General features: G+C 58.0%; 1 protein-coding gene across 2 annotated transcripts in view; it reads right to left on the bottom strand.

The window, feature by feature from the left end:
- MOB2 (MOB kinase activator 2) overlaps positions 1 to 11804 on the bottom strand; it is a 100130-nt gene extending 88326 nt beyond the window's left edge. Inside the window, exon 1 of one of the 2 annotated variants that reach the window (XM_036765536.1) lies at positions 11636 to 11804. In XM_036765536.1, the coding sequence (XP_036621431.1) occupies positions 11636 to 11652 (17 nt within the window). In that variant the 5' untranslated portion in view covers positions 11653 to 11804. The remainder of the gene's footprint in view (positions 1 to 11635) is intronic. The other variant, XM_036765535.1, reaches the window with a different exon arrangement.
- Between the last annotated feature and the right edge of the window lie 289 nt (positions 11805 to 12093).

The raw sequence follows: 12093 nt of genomic DNA, 5'->3' as shown, positions 1-12093 counted from the left end.
GAAGCGAAGCCTGTCAGATGGCACTGGCCTCACCTCACAAGCCACGAAGCAGCACGGGAGGCCCACAAGGACACTGGTGCCCAGCCCCCGACAGAGGCCAGCCTCAGCCTCGGTCTGAGGCCCGTGCCCACAATGCTTTCTTTTCTCTTTCCCGATGGGCCCCTAAGTTAACTAAAAAAGTGAATTTATTCATCAAACACATCAAAGTTACTCCATGCAAGGCACACCGTGGCAGAGCTTGGGAAGGAGCCCCTACCACCTGCCTTTGGTCCGGTTCTGGGCACTGTAATGAATGGGGTTCCTGCCCTCAGGGGCCTTACAGTCTAGCAAAGAAAGACAAGCATGCACAGTCAAGTGTATAGAAGTGCCCTATGTCAGGAGAGTCAAAGAGAGTCAGACACAAATGACACAACTAAACCACCAAAACTATGTGCCAGACCCTCTGTGCCAGGCAATGGGGATACAGAAAGAGGCAAAAGATGACCCCTGCCCTCAAGGAGCTCACATCTAGTAAGGGAGACAAAAAACAAACAGCCACAAAGTCTATTCCAGGGCAGACTGGACATAACCCCAGAGGGAAGGCCCTGGCGTGAAGGTGCATCCAGAAAATCTTCCTGGAAAAGGTAGGATTTTAGCTGAGACTTGCAGCAAGCCAGGGAGGCAGGAGGCAGCGCTGAGCAGGGAGGGCATGCCAGGTGGGGGGCACAGCCAGTAGAAATGCTTGAAATCAGGGAGTGGAGGGTTCTATGCCACTGCTGTATGTGCGTGCGCATGTACATGTACGTACACAAGATACAAGAAGACTGGAAATGGGTGGGGGAGGTCATAAAGGATTTTAAAAGCTGCGTAGAGTTTATGTTTGATCCTGAGAGGACGGAGCCAACTGCCTAGGGAGGCAACAGGGGGGCCGCCCTGTGCTTCAGGAAGATCACTTTGACACCTGAATGGAGGATGGGCTGGCAGGCTGTGATGGTTGGGGCCTTGGCCAGGCTGCGCCAGTACCAGAGGAGAGAAAGGGGCACTATTATGCCCACTAGCATTTCTGCAGCCCTACTATGTGCCACGCCCAAGCTAATCACTGCTTCACTTGTGAATCCTCACAACTACCCTGGGGGAGGAGCCCTCATCCCCTCTCACAGCCGTGGGCACTGAGGCGGGCAGGGGGAGGTGCCTCGGCCAGCGTCCCCCAGCTGGTCAGTCTGTCCAAGTCGAGCCCAGGGCTCTGTGTCCCAGGGAGCCTCTGGCTGCAGGACACGCTCGGAAGGATTTGGTGGGTGAGTCACAGGGAGGGTGGAGGAGGAAGTCTAGAGCAGGGTGTGGGAGGGTGGTGGGCGGTGCCCTGGTCATTGGAAGTCCGGAATGGGTGTTTAGATGGGGGACAGTTGCAGGGCAGGGCGAGGAGCGTGGCCAGGATGCTGCAGAAGAACGGTGCTGGTGGGGAGCAGAGCAGGGGCCAGGCAGTACAGGGCTTCCCGCTCCAGGAGAAGGGGGTTATACTTCATTTTACAGAGAAATGGGGAGACAGAAGGTTTCTGAGGATGGAGGTGCCCAGTAAATTGTGTGAGGCCAAAGGTCAGGGGAACTGGAGGGAGGGAGCGCAGAGGATAGGGGGCAGCCCCACAGGGGAGCAGCAACCCCTCCCAGTGAGGGGCTTCAGGTCCCCCCTTTCCCCATGGAGCCAGGAAAGTCACCGGGCAACCACATGCTCAGACCTCTGGCCACCCAAGGCCCCAGCGTGGGGGTGGCCGTGCCCCTGTCCACCAGCCTCAGTTGTCCAGGGGGCTCCAAGGGCATGATGTGTCCAGTTCCCTTACATTCGCACCAGGCACAACCACAGGACCCAGAGTGTGGCACGTGGATCACTGACGGGCTGGTTCGTGAACCTGGCCAAGCCACTCCCCTCAGTCTGCCTCAATGCCCTTCCCTATAAAGGGGCTAATAACAGCATCTGCCCGGCAGGACCCTGTGAGCACTTGGCTCAGTGTCAGGCATACAGCAAGCACCTACTAAGTGCCTGCTGACTGACTGCAGACCTGCTTTTGCTCCCTGCCCCAGAAATGTATGAGCTGCACGAGTGGCCAGGTCACAGTACCTCATGGGGCTCAGCTTCCTCATCTGTAAAACGGAACATACAAGCAGGACTTCCCTCCCAGGGCTGTCAGAATGGCTCACCCAAATCAGGAAATGCCATCTTTTTAGAACCAGCCAGAGCCCAACGGTGAGCCCATCCAAGCCACGTACCCCAGAGCCTCGGAGGCAATGCCAGATGATCCTGAGGCTGCTGTCCCACTTGTGGACCAAAAGCTGTCCAAAATTCTGGCCTCCACCGGCCCCCTGACTCCCCTTCCCCCTCGGGCAGAGTGGATCAAGCCTCCCACCTCTCCACAAGCTTCAGACAACCACCACGTCCCTCCCTCAGCCTTCCCTTCCCTGGGTTGACCATTCCTCACCCCTTCAGCTGGCCCCCAGGCCCTTTCTGCCCTCCCTCCTGGGGAGGCTCCCCAGCTCCCCCTTGTCCTTCCTAAGCCAGGAGGTAGAACTGAACCTGACATGTGACGTGGGGTCCGTCGGATGAGAGCCAAGGACAGAGACTGGGAAACTTCTCCTCAGCCAGGGCAGCCCCACGTCACCCTGGCCCTCGGGCTGCCACAGCCTCCCAAGCCTGTGTTAAGCGGGCAGCTCGCTGTCCAGGCCCCCGCTCCCTTGTCTGTCCTTGCTGCCCATTCCGGGACATTCCTCAAGTGCTCTTAGGCTGCCCATGAGGACCATCCCAAGAAGCCCATGATACCCACTGCCTCTTCCTATTGGAGGTTTCGTGAGGTCAGTCCATGGTGTCCATCTGCCAGCTTGTTTGGCTGCTCTCCCTCTGGTTCTCTAGACCTCCAGGGGGCTGAAGGCCATCCTGGCCTCTCTGTGGGACCCTGGGGTACAGGACCTGACCTGCTGTGCTCCAGGTTCAGGTACCACCTTCTGGACCAGGGCAGGAGGCAAGAAAACACAGCCTGAGCTGCTGTGGCCCAGGACCTGGCCCTCCTCTGCCATCTCTCTGGGTCCCCTGGAACAGCATTCCTTGGGCTCACATGAAGCCCCAGAAAGGGGCACAGAGCCCTCCTGCCCCCAGGGCGTCTCCAACCACCACAGCCCCTCTTCTCTTCTTCCAGCCTCTGGGGGACACAGGCCTCTCACCTGGCGGGGCCGGGGCCTTCTCAGAGCAACCAGTCCCTCCCACAAGAAGAGGTTCCCATGAGGGTAGAGCTGATCCTTCCCTGCTGGGCCGTGTGACAGCCTCCCCTGTCCACTATCCTACCACCGTGAAGACGACCCCTTTCCTTTTGTTAGTCCCTGATAATCTGGAGAGTAAATGTTGGGGGGCGAGGGGGCCACTGAGTCTCTTCCTTTTCTCGTCTAGGTTGGAGACCATAGATATGTAATACATGGAAAGCATTCACTGGAGTGGAAGCATGGGAAAGCTGCTCTACTGTCAGCTCAACCTGGGTTCAAGCCTTGCCTGGGGTCCATTCTGTGTGAGTGTGCCTCGTGTACCAGGCAGAGCCAAATTCCGTTTAAGACTTATTGTTACAGACAGGTCACAAATAGGCACAGAATCCCAGGTCCTGAGACCTAGAGCTTTGCAAAACCTTCACATCCCATACAAAGGTCAGTTATCCTCCTCCCAATGACCATTATCACCACCACCACCGCCGCTGCCTCCAACACCACCACCACCTCCTCTCCAGGGCAGACTTCTGAGAGGAGACCTCACACTGCTATTACTGTTTGACACGTAAGGTTCTTCCCATCCATCCACCAAAGGATGAAACGCCTGCTTTCTGTCCTAGAACTAGTGGCCCAAACTGCCCCTCTGCAGGCCCCGAGTGACTCCAGGAGCAGCCAAGGCCCAGCCCCAAAAATGGAGGGTGTGACCAGCTGATGCAGTCACGTTTGTTACAAACCCTACTGTGTGTTTTCAGATTTTCTCGTACATTAATAGGCCTGGCTAATTATTTTTTCTGTCTTTTAAAAATATTCTTTGTTATTTGGGACAGCTGGGGGTGGGGGGGAGGGGGCGGAGATGGATCCAGGAGAAAGTGTAAAGTATCGTTACAAACGTATCCAGAAAACCACCAGTCCTGAACTTCTATGGATCAGGGACGACCTCATCTCAACATGCGACAACACTCCAGGCCCAGGCAGATTATGGGTTGGTCCGCAAGGACATGCTGAGCTCACCAGCTGTGAGCCCATAAAGAGATGGAGCCTCACGGGGCTGACTCTAGCCCCCAGGCCACAGCTCCATGTCTCCCGAGGGGTCTGGGGCTGGCCATTCGAGGGTTCGGGGACCTGGCGCCAGTTTGTCAGGGAAAGCACTCTTCCAGCTGCCTGCTCGGGTCTTTCCGGGTATCCAGGTGATGTTAGAGCAGGAATAGGCTGTAGTGACATCACCCCAGGGGCATAACCGGCCCCAATGGCCAAGCTCAGGCTCCTTAAAGTCATTTCTGGCCGCCACAACCCAGTTGTCAATCAGCACAAACCCCTCTGTTTCCGGAACCCAGGCTGAGGGCTAGGCCACTTGTCCAGCGCCTCCCCCACACGGGCTTCTAGACGCTGCCCAGAGAGTCCTGGAGTCCTCAGAGGTGATAGTCATCCAGGCGAATGGCTCCCACCTGCCTTCTCTCTGCTCCAAGGAGACGTGGCTTTGCTCAAGCTGCTGATCAGAGAACATCTCTCCCCCTTTTCTCTCCATGGTTATTACTATTGAAGACCAAAGACAAATGAAGGTCTGTGTGAAGGAAGGCCTCTCCTGGGCTCCTTAGAGAACGGGTCACAGTTTCAGATCACATCAGGTGGAGAGGGGCTGCGTAAGTGTGTGAGTGGCCTCTGGAAACCCCTGCCACTGGCCAGCCAGCTGAGGATCCCTGGGACCAGTCTCATGCTGTCCCTCCGGGCCTTGATTTCCCCATCTGTAAAGTGCGAAGCCTGCCCCAAAAGATCACTGACTGCCTGCCCCATTCTAAACTACATGTACACAGTGAGAGCTTAATAAATGCATACTGAACTCAGAAACCACATGGGACAAGCCCAGGGCTCTACATCGACACTCACCGGACCACTCAGAGGAAAAGGTCCAGTCTTTCTGCACCACTCCCCCCCAAGACAAAAAGGTTTCTTTGTCCCCAGGTGACACGCTGATACCCGTGCAGCTCTGGGTTTGAAACAGACCCTTTATTAATAGCGATCACGAATTGTTTTATTACTACTTACTTGGGTCATCACACAACATGAAATAGAGAGAACGGGGTACTATGAAAGAATCCTAGCTCTGGAGTCCAAGATCATGAGTTCAAATCCTATCTCTGACCCACACAACCTATGGGCGGGACCCTGGCCCTATCACTGAACCTGCAGTCCCAAGCACTTGATCACGAGGCACCCCTAGGTCCAAAAGGAGGCACAGTCTGGTCAGCTGCCAGAAATGGATGCGCATGGATAGGTGTGGTCAACCTAGCGCTGCTCTCCCTGATCTCCCTGGGTCCAATCTGACCCCTTCCCAGGGGACCGCAGGAAAAACGTCAGCTTCCAGAGGGCAGGGGCTGGTTGGGGTTTGGGCTCTGTACCCCCAGCAGCGGGTGCAGTGCCTGAGCACCCAAGGGGGTCTGTCTGCTCATCGCAGCCCTTCTTTCACCCCCTTCCTTGCACCCTCCACAAGACCCCCATGTCCTCAGCCCCTCTCTCGAGTCCCGAGCTCAGAAATATGACGAGAGCTTCCTCCGGAGGGTCCGCCGGCTCCCCGCCCACCTCTCCCTCAGTGACTCGGCAAGTCTGTGCGAGGGTGCCAGCCAGACCTTGGAGGAGGGCGACGTGGGGCACCCCCAGCTCACTGAGCTCAGGACACGCCAGCCCCCTTGGTCACCGGGGGCCATGAGGGAACATGGCAGGCAGACCTGGTTTCAAATCCCGCCTGGGACACTCGCTAGCTGAACCCTTCCAGCTGCTGCCCGACTCAGTTTGCCCTTCTGTGAAATGGGGACATAACGGCCCCACTCCCCAGAGCTAGGGAGGATGCTGCTGAGCCGCGGAGCCGTAAAGCACCCCTGACCCGCGGCCGCTGTGTCACGCTGGTGCTGCGTCTGTATCATCCTTGTCGTTCTGGTCCTTAACGCTGCCGACATCTCTCCTCGGCGCGGCCGCCGTCCTTGCTCTTCTTGTGGTGGTGCTGTGTTGTTGCTGTAGTTCTTGCGGTCATTCTCGCGGCTGTCGCTGCTGCTTCTCTCCGTCCCTGCCTGGTCCCTGTGCTGCCCGCTTGTGCCAGCTGGCCCACAAGACAGCCGGACGCGCCGTCTCCCCCTGACCCACTGTTCCGGCAGAGGCAGAGGGAGAGCACCCGGGAGCCCCATCTGTGAAACAAGGGGGCCCCTTCTGGCTCTCAGTCGATGGATGAACGTTTGTTAAGCACCTACTGTGTACCAGCACCAAAGACTGAGCTGTCCCAACCCTCAAGAAGCTTCTAGCAAGTACCCGGACGAGTACTTACAGACAGCCCCCAAGGAGCAGGACAGGAATGAAGGAGGGGACAGGCAGGGTCGATGCAGTCACGGAGGGCAGGAGGGAGAAGCACGTTCAGCGAGAATGAGAAGGCAAGCTGGGCCCAGGCCATGGAGAGGCCAAAGGAAGCCACAAAAGTTGGTCAGGTAGGGAAGTCACACAGTCAGACCCGGCTCTGGGAAGTGGCTTTGTCGGCTCCAGGTACACTGTCCCAGAGACTGAGGAGGAGGAGGCCAGGGACATCCCGGGTTAGTCCACTCCGCAGTGGCTACATGAGCCAGAGGGCCCCGGGCCAGAGAAGCTGTGCATGTACGGGGGGTAGCCTCTAGTAACTGACCAGCTCAGTAGGAGGGGGAGGGGGCAAGGGTGCCCCACATGCCTCAGTAGACAAGGGTCCGAGGACCCTCCCTGCAGCTGCCGCCACCACCAGCCTCTGTCCCGGGGTTTCCAGGCCTCAGCTTGGAGAGCCCCCCAACACCAGTACTGACCACCAGGAGCTCTGAACGCCAGGGCCTGGATTTCCCACCCCCAAGTCTTACAAGAATAAACTTCTGCAGTTTGCTTATCCCTTTGAGGGCAGCTCTGGTGAGACGGAGCCCACACGGCCAGAGATCAGCCCCCCCAGTGAATGAGGGCCAAGCACAATGCCTGGCACCTAGGAACAAGGGGATAAAAGAGCCAGAAGGTGGCTCTGAGGGCACTGGCCAGGGCTCAAGGCCAGCGGACGGCCACCTGCTGGGCCCTTCCCCTCGGCTCCTCCCAAACGCCTGCATTTTGAGTGTTCTCAGCCTCTCTGGTTTTGGGGGGTGGAGGTGGCTGGCGAGGAGAGCAGCTGCCTGCTCGGCTCAATCAAAGTAAGCCAAAGGACTGGACACAAGGAAACACCAGCGTTGCTGGAGTGCTGGGCCAACACCCTTGAGGCACCGTCCTGTTTGACAGATATGACAGTCCCTGAGGTCCTGAGGATTCCATGAACAGTCTCGATAACTGCTTGTGGGAACAAGAACAGGGAGACCTCAGGCCAACCAGACAAGCCTGACATCCCTGACCTGAACCGCACCCCCCTTCCCAAGTCAAGGCCTTGTTACTAGTCTGTCTCGCTCTGAAGCCTGAATTTCTCATGGGAAAGGTCCAAATCTGTGTGAGATGGGCCTTCCACGAGCCTTTGCTCGAAGGCCTGGATCCCTCACACCCCACCATGCCTAGGCACAAGGGTAAACAGAACTCAGCTCAGCTCAGTCGGGCCTCCCACCAGAGGGCAGTAAGAGAACAAAAGACTGGGCCTGGCAAAAGGCATGCCTCACAGGGCAGAGCCCCAGGCACGCTGGCAAGCATCTCTACCCTTTAGGACAAGGCAGAGTGAGAAGCCAAGCCAGGCTTCCATTGGGAGCCCACAAGGGAGTACCCACTGCCCACATCCAGCTCCAGGGGCTGGCCCTCGCTCTGGGCTTAAAAAGCATCCATCTGTGAAAGACAAGTGCCTGTCACCCACAGAGGCCGCCAGATCCTCCTTCAGCCTCCACTGAAACTACAGAGACTGCTCATCAAACAATGTCAAAGCTTCTGCAGGGCCCTCACCGAACAGGGCCCCTGCCAGGGGCAGCTGGGGGCCCCATGAAGAGAGACAGGTTGGGCCGGGAGACAGGAAGACCCAAGATCAGGCCAGCCACATCATCGATGTCTGCCTCAGGCTCCCCACCTGTGAAATGGGTTAAATGCCAGCACCTCCCTCCCAGGGCTGGTATGAAGACCAAATGAGACCATATCTGTAACGTGCTCAGCATGGTGCTTGGCACACAGAAGGCCTTCACCCAAGACCACTGTCAGGTAACAGAAATTCATATCCAGCGCCTTGGTCTCCATGGAAGTGGGGACACAACCTGTTCCAGGGGAGCCCCAGAAGCTCAGAGCCATTGGGCACCTCACAGCGTTAACGAAGACCTGGCAGCTTCTCTGGGCCCAGATGGAAACACTAGGGAGGCAACATGGGTCACTTTCCTTTCCTAAAAAGGAGATGAAGCGACAGTTTTACCTTACCAAAGTCCTGAGACTTTGGGGCCCAAAGGCCACCTCTGCTGCCCTGTCACTTCACAGTGCCAAAAGCTATTTCCCTGGCCTATGGCTGGAGCAGTGTAACCAGAGCCACAGGACTGGGGCCTCCCTTCCTCTTCCAGCCACCTCCCACCCACAAAGATGGGAGCTACTGTCCCAGAAGACATGGAGTGAACATACCGGGTGACACTCCCAACAAAATGCCTAAAGCGGAAGATGTATGTGAACCGAGAGCAGGCTAGCACCACACGGCGTCACCCCCTCACCAGGCCCCGACAGGTCTGGGCTTCCTGTAGGTCCCTCCCTTTCCTGAGAAGCAGCAGGAGGAGCAGAAGATAAGGCTGCCTCTCCTTCCTCAGCACAGAGGCACTACGGCAGCTAGAAACCAGACCCAAGAATGGGAGGGACAGGAGGAAAAGGGGGTTTCAGACACCACAGTGCACCCTTTTCCTGAGTAACCACAAATGGCAAAGCTGCATTTTAGAAAGGGCTTGCGTGGTGGCCTGCATGCTCAGCACTAAATGCCTTGGCTTTTTCCCCTCAGCGCCAAGAGCAATGCCTCAAATGTAACAGGTGAAGTCAAGTCAACAGCATTTATTAAACATCTACTGCGTCTTGTTTGTGGAAAAGCCAGGAGGCCAGGATTGCTGGATTGTGGGGCAGGGAGGAAAGGTAGAAAGGTGACAGGTTTAAAGGGCTCTGAATGCCCAAGTGGATTTTACATCTGATAATAGAGATGACAGAGAGCCACTAGAGGTCAGAGTAGGGGATGACATGATCAGACTTGCACTTTAGGAAAACCACTTGGATGGCTGAGTGGAGGATGGACTAGAGTGGGGAGAGACTGAGGCAGGCAGACACTGCAACAGTCTGGGTATGAGGTGATAAGGGTCTGTACCAGGCGGGATGACATGTCAGAGGAGAGAAGGGGGCATTGGAGAAGTGAGAGATGCTGCAGAGGGGAACTGGACAAGATGTTGTAGAGGTGAACCTCACAAGAGACACAGCAGAGGGGAAATGGACAAGAGATGTAACAGAAGGGAGATGGACAAGAGATGCAGCAGAGGGGAAATGGACAAGAGATACTGCAGAGGGGAAATGGACAAGAGATACTGCAGAGGGGAAATGGACAAGAGATACTGCAGAGGGGAAATGGACAAGAGATGCAGCAGAGGGGAAATGGACAAGAGATACTGCAGAGGGGAAATGGACAAGAGATACTGCAGAGGGGAAATGGACAAGAGATACTGCAGAGGGGAAATGGACAAGAGATGCAGCAGAGGGGAAATGGACAAGAGATACTGCAGAGCGGAAATGGAGGAGATGTTGTAGAGGTGAACCTCACAAGAGACACAGCAGAGCGGGAAATGGACAAGAGATGTAACAGAAGGGAGATGGACAAGAGATACTGCAGAGGGGAAATGGACAAGAGATACTGCAGAGGGGAAATGGACAAGAGATACTGCAGAGCGGAAATGGAGGAGAGATGCAGCAGAGGGGAAATGGACAAGATGTTGTAAAGGTGAACCTCACAAGAGATGCTGCAGAGGGGAACTGGACAAGAGATACTGCAGAGCGGAAATGGAGGAGAGATGCTACAGAGGTGAAACTGACAGGCCTTGCAGCTCCTTGGATGGGGAAGGGAGATGAGGAATCCAGGATGACTCCTAGATTTTGGAAGGGGGAGGGGGGCAGACTGGGAGGATAGTGTTGCCTTTGACAGTAATAGGAAAGGGGAGGGGGAGGGTTGAGGGAGAAAGAGGTTTGGTTTAAGCTGTCTACTGGACATCTTGCTGGAGATGAAAGACAGAGGTCAGCTGGGAGGCTGGGGCCCTGACAGGCAGGTCTGGCAATCATGGGCACAGAGATGCAGCTGCTGTCCTGTGCTGGGTCACTAGCAGGCACATTTCAGGGAAGAGTCACAAATAACACCCACTCCTCTCCCCTGTAAGGCCAAGCCCAGGTTAATGAATAAGAAACGACCCGTTTGGCAGTTTCCGTCCTCCTTCCTTCTCTCTTTCAACACCCATCTCTCGAGGCAGTCAGGGGGCCAGGGGCATGTCAAGGCTAGGATCCCTTTGACCTCCCCGCGCAAGAGACACAGCACTGGGCCCCCTGGCCCTGACAGTCCTCTCTCTCTCAGCCAACCACTGCCCGAGCTGGAGTTTGGAGAAGCGTCTCCTTCTCGCTGGATGCACGGAGGACCCCAGGGAAGCAGACCTATCAAGTGGTCCCCGGTGGATGCCAGCGGCTGCCCTCCTCAGACTGCCCGGGGGCTGCCCCTTTGCTGGCACAAGAAGCAAAATGATCTCAAGGAAATGGGGCTTCATCTCTTGGCTGGGCTCAGGGACCCCCTGAATGGCTCTTGGCCCCAACTGCTCCCCAAACGCATCAGTCCTTTGGGAAGGCTGGGGCCTCTCCTGCTGGGGGGGCCACGGAGCCGTCCCTCAAGGGTCCCTAGCAGGTCACTGGGGCTTTGGCACCCAGCTGCCCCGGGACTCCAAGGAAGCGCCCCCCCTGCCCCCCCTCCCGTCCAGCTGCCTGTTCGTCGTCAGCCAGTCAGTCAACAATCAGGGAGGAGGAGCCCACGAGGGGCCACGCTCCGCGCTCAACATGGGGGCTCCAATGGGGGCGAGCCCCCCCTCCAGGGGAGACAGCGCCGCGACACGCGGGAAGCCAGGGAGAGAGGGAGGGGAGGAAGGGGGCAGGGCCGGCAAGGACGGGACAGGCCCCACGAGCCCTTCTGGGCACGTGCTGACGCCGCTCCCCGGTTCACCCCGCGCTCCCCGCCCCCAACCCTGGAGCAGGCACAGGCCGCTGCGGGGGCGGGGGGAGGGCAGAGCACCCCGACATCTGTGCCCCGCGCCCCGCGCCTCGTATGTCCGGCTCTCCAACCCAGATGAGCGGAGCCCCTCCCCCTCCCCTCCAGCCCTGACCTCGCTCACTCGCTCCAGGGCCTTGAACGCCGGGAGCAGGGGCAATGGAGGCCCCCCCCCCTCGGCTCCCGCGGGCCCCCACCTGCCTCCGCGCCCGCACTCACCCCATGAGCCAGTCCATGGCGGCCGGACCTCGCTCTCCGCCGCCTCGTTCTGCTCCGCCTCGGCCTGCCTCAGTCTCCCTCCGGCGGCTGTGGCTGCGGCGACCGGAAGTAAACACGCTCACACTCCCGGGCTCGCGCGCGCCTCCCCCCCCGCCGCCGCCGCCGCCCCGGTCCCGCCGGACGTGACGTCACGCGCGTCGCTCCGCCCCGCCCCGGCCTCCCCTAGCGCTTCTGGGAAATTGAGTCCGCGCGGCGCGGCCGCGGCGATGCAGCGCTACAGCGCCCTCTGCCGGCCAGACCGGGTGCGGCGCGGAGGAGCCGAGGAAACTGGAGGGCAGCAGCGACGGGGAAGGAAAAAGGGACTGACGGAAGGAATGACGGACCGCCCCTCCTGGGGCGGGGACTGAGGCAGGCCCAGGAGAAGGGCCCAGCGGAACAAGGAATCCCAGAACTAAGGC

The sequence above is a fragment of the Trichosurus vulpecula genome, chromosome 6 (assembly GCF_011100635.1).
Source record: "Trichosurus vulpecula isolate mTriVul1 chromosome 6, mTriVul1.pri, whole genome shotgun sequence".
In the NCBI taxonomy this organism is placed as follows: Eukaryota; Metazoa; Chordata; class Mammalia; order Diprotodontia; family Phalangeridae; genus Trichosurus; species Trichosurus vulpecula.
This window is presented reverse-complemented; position numbering and strand designations above follow the sequence as displayed.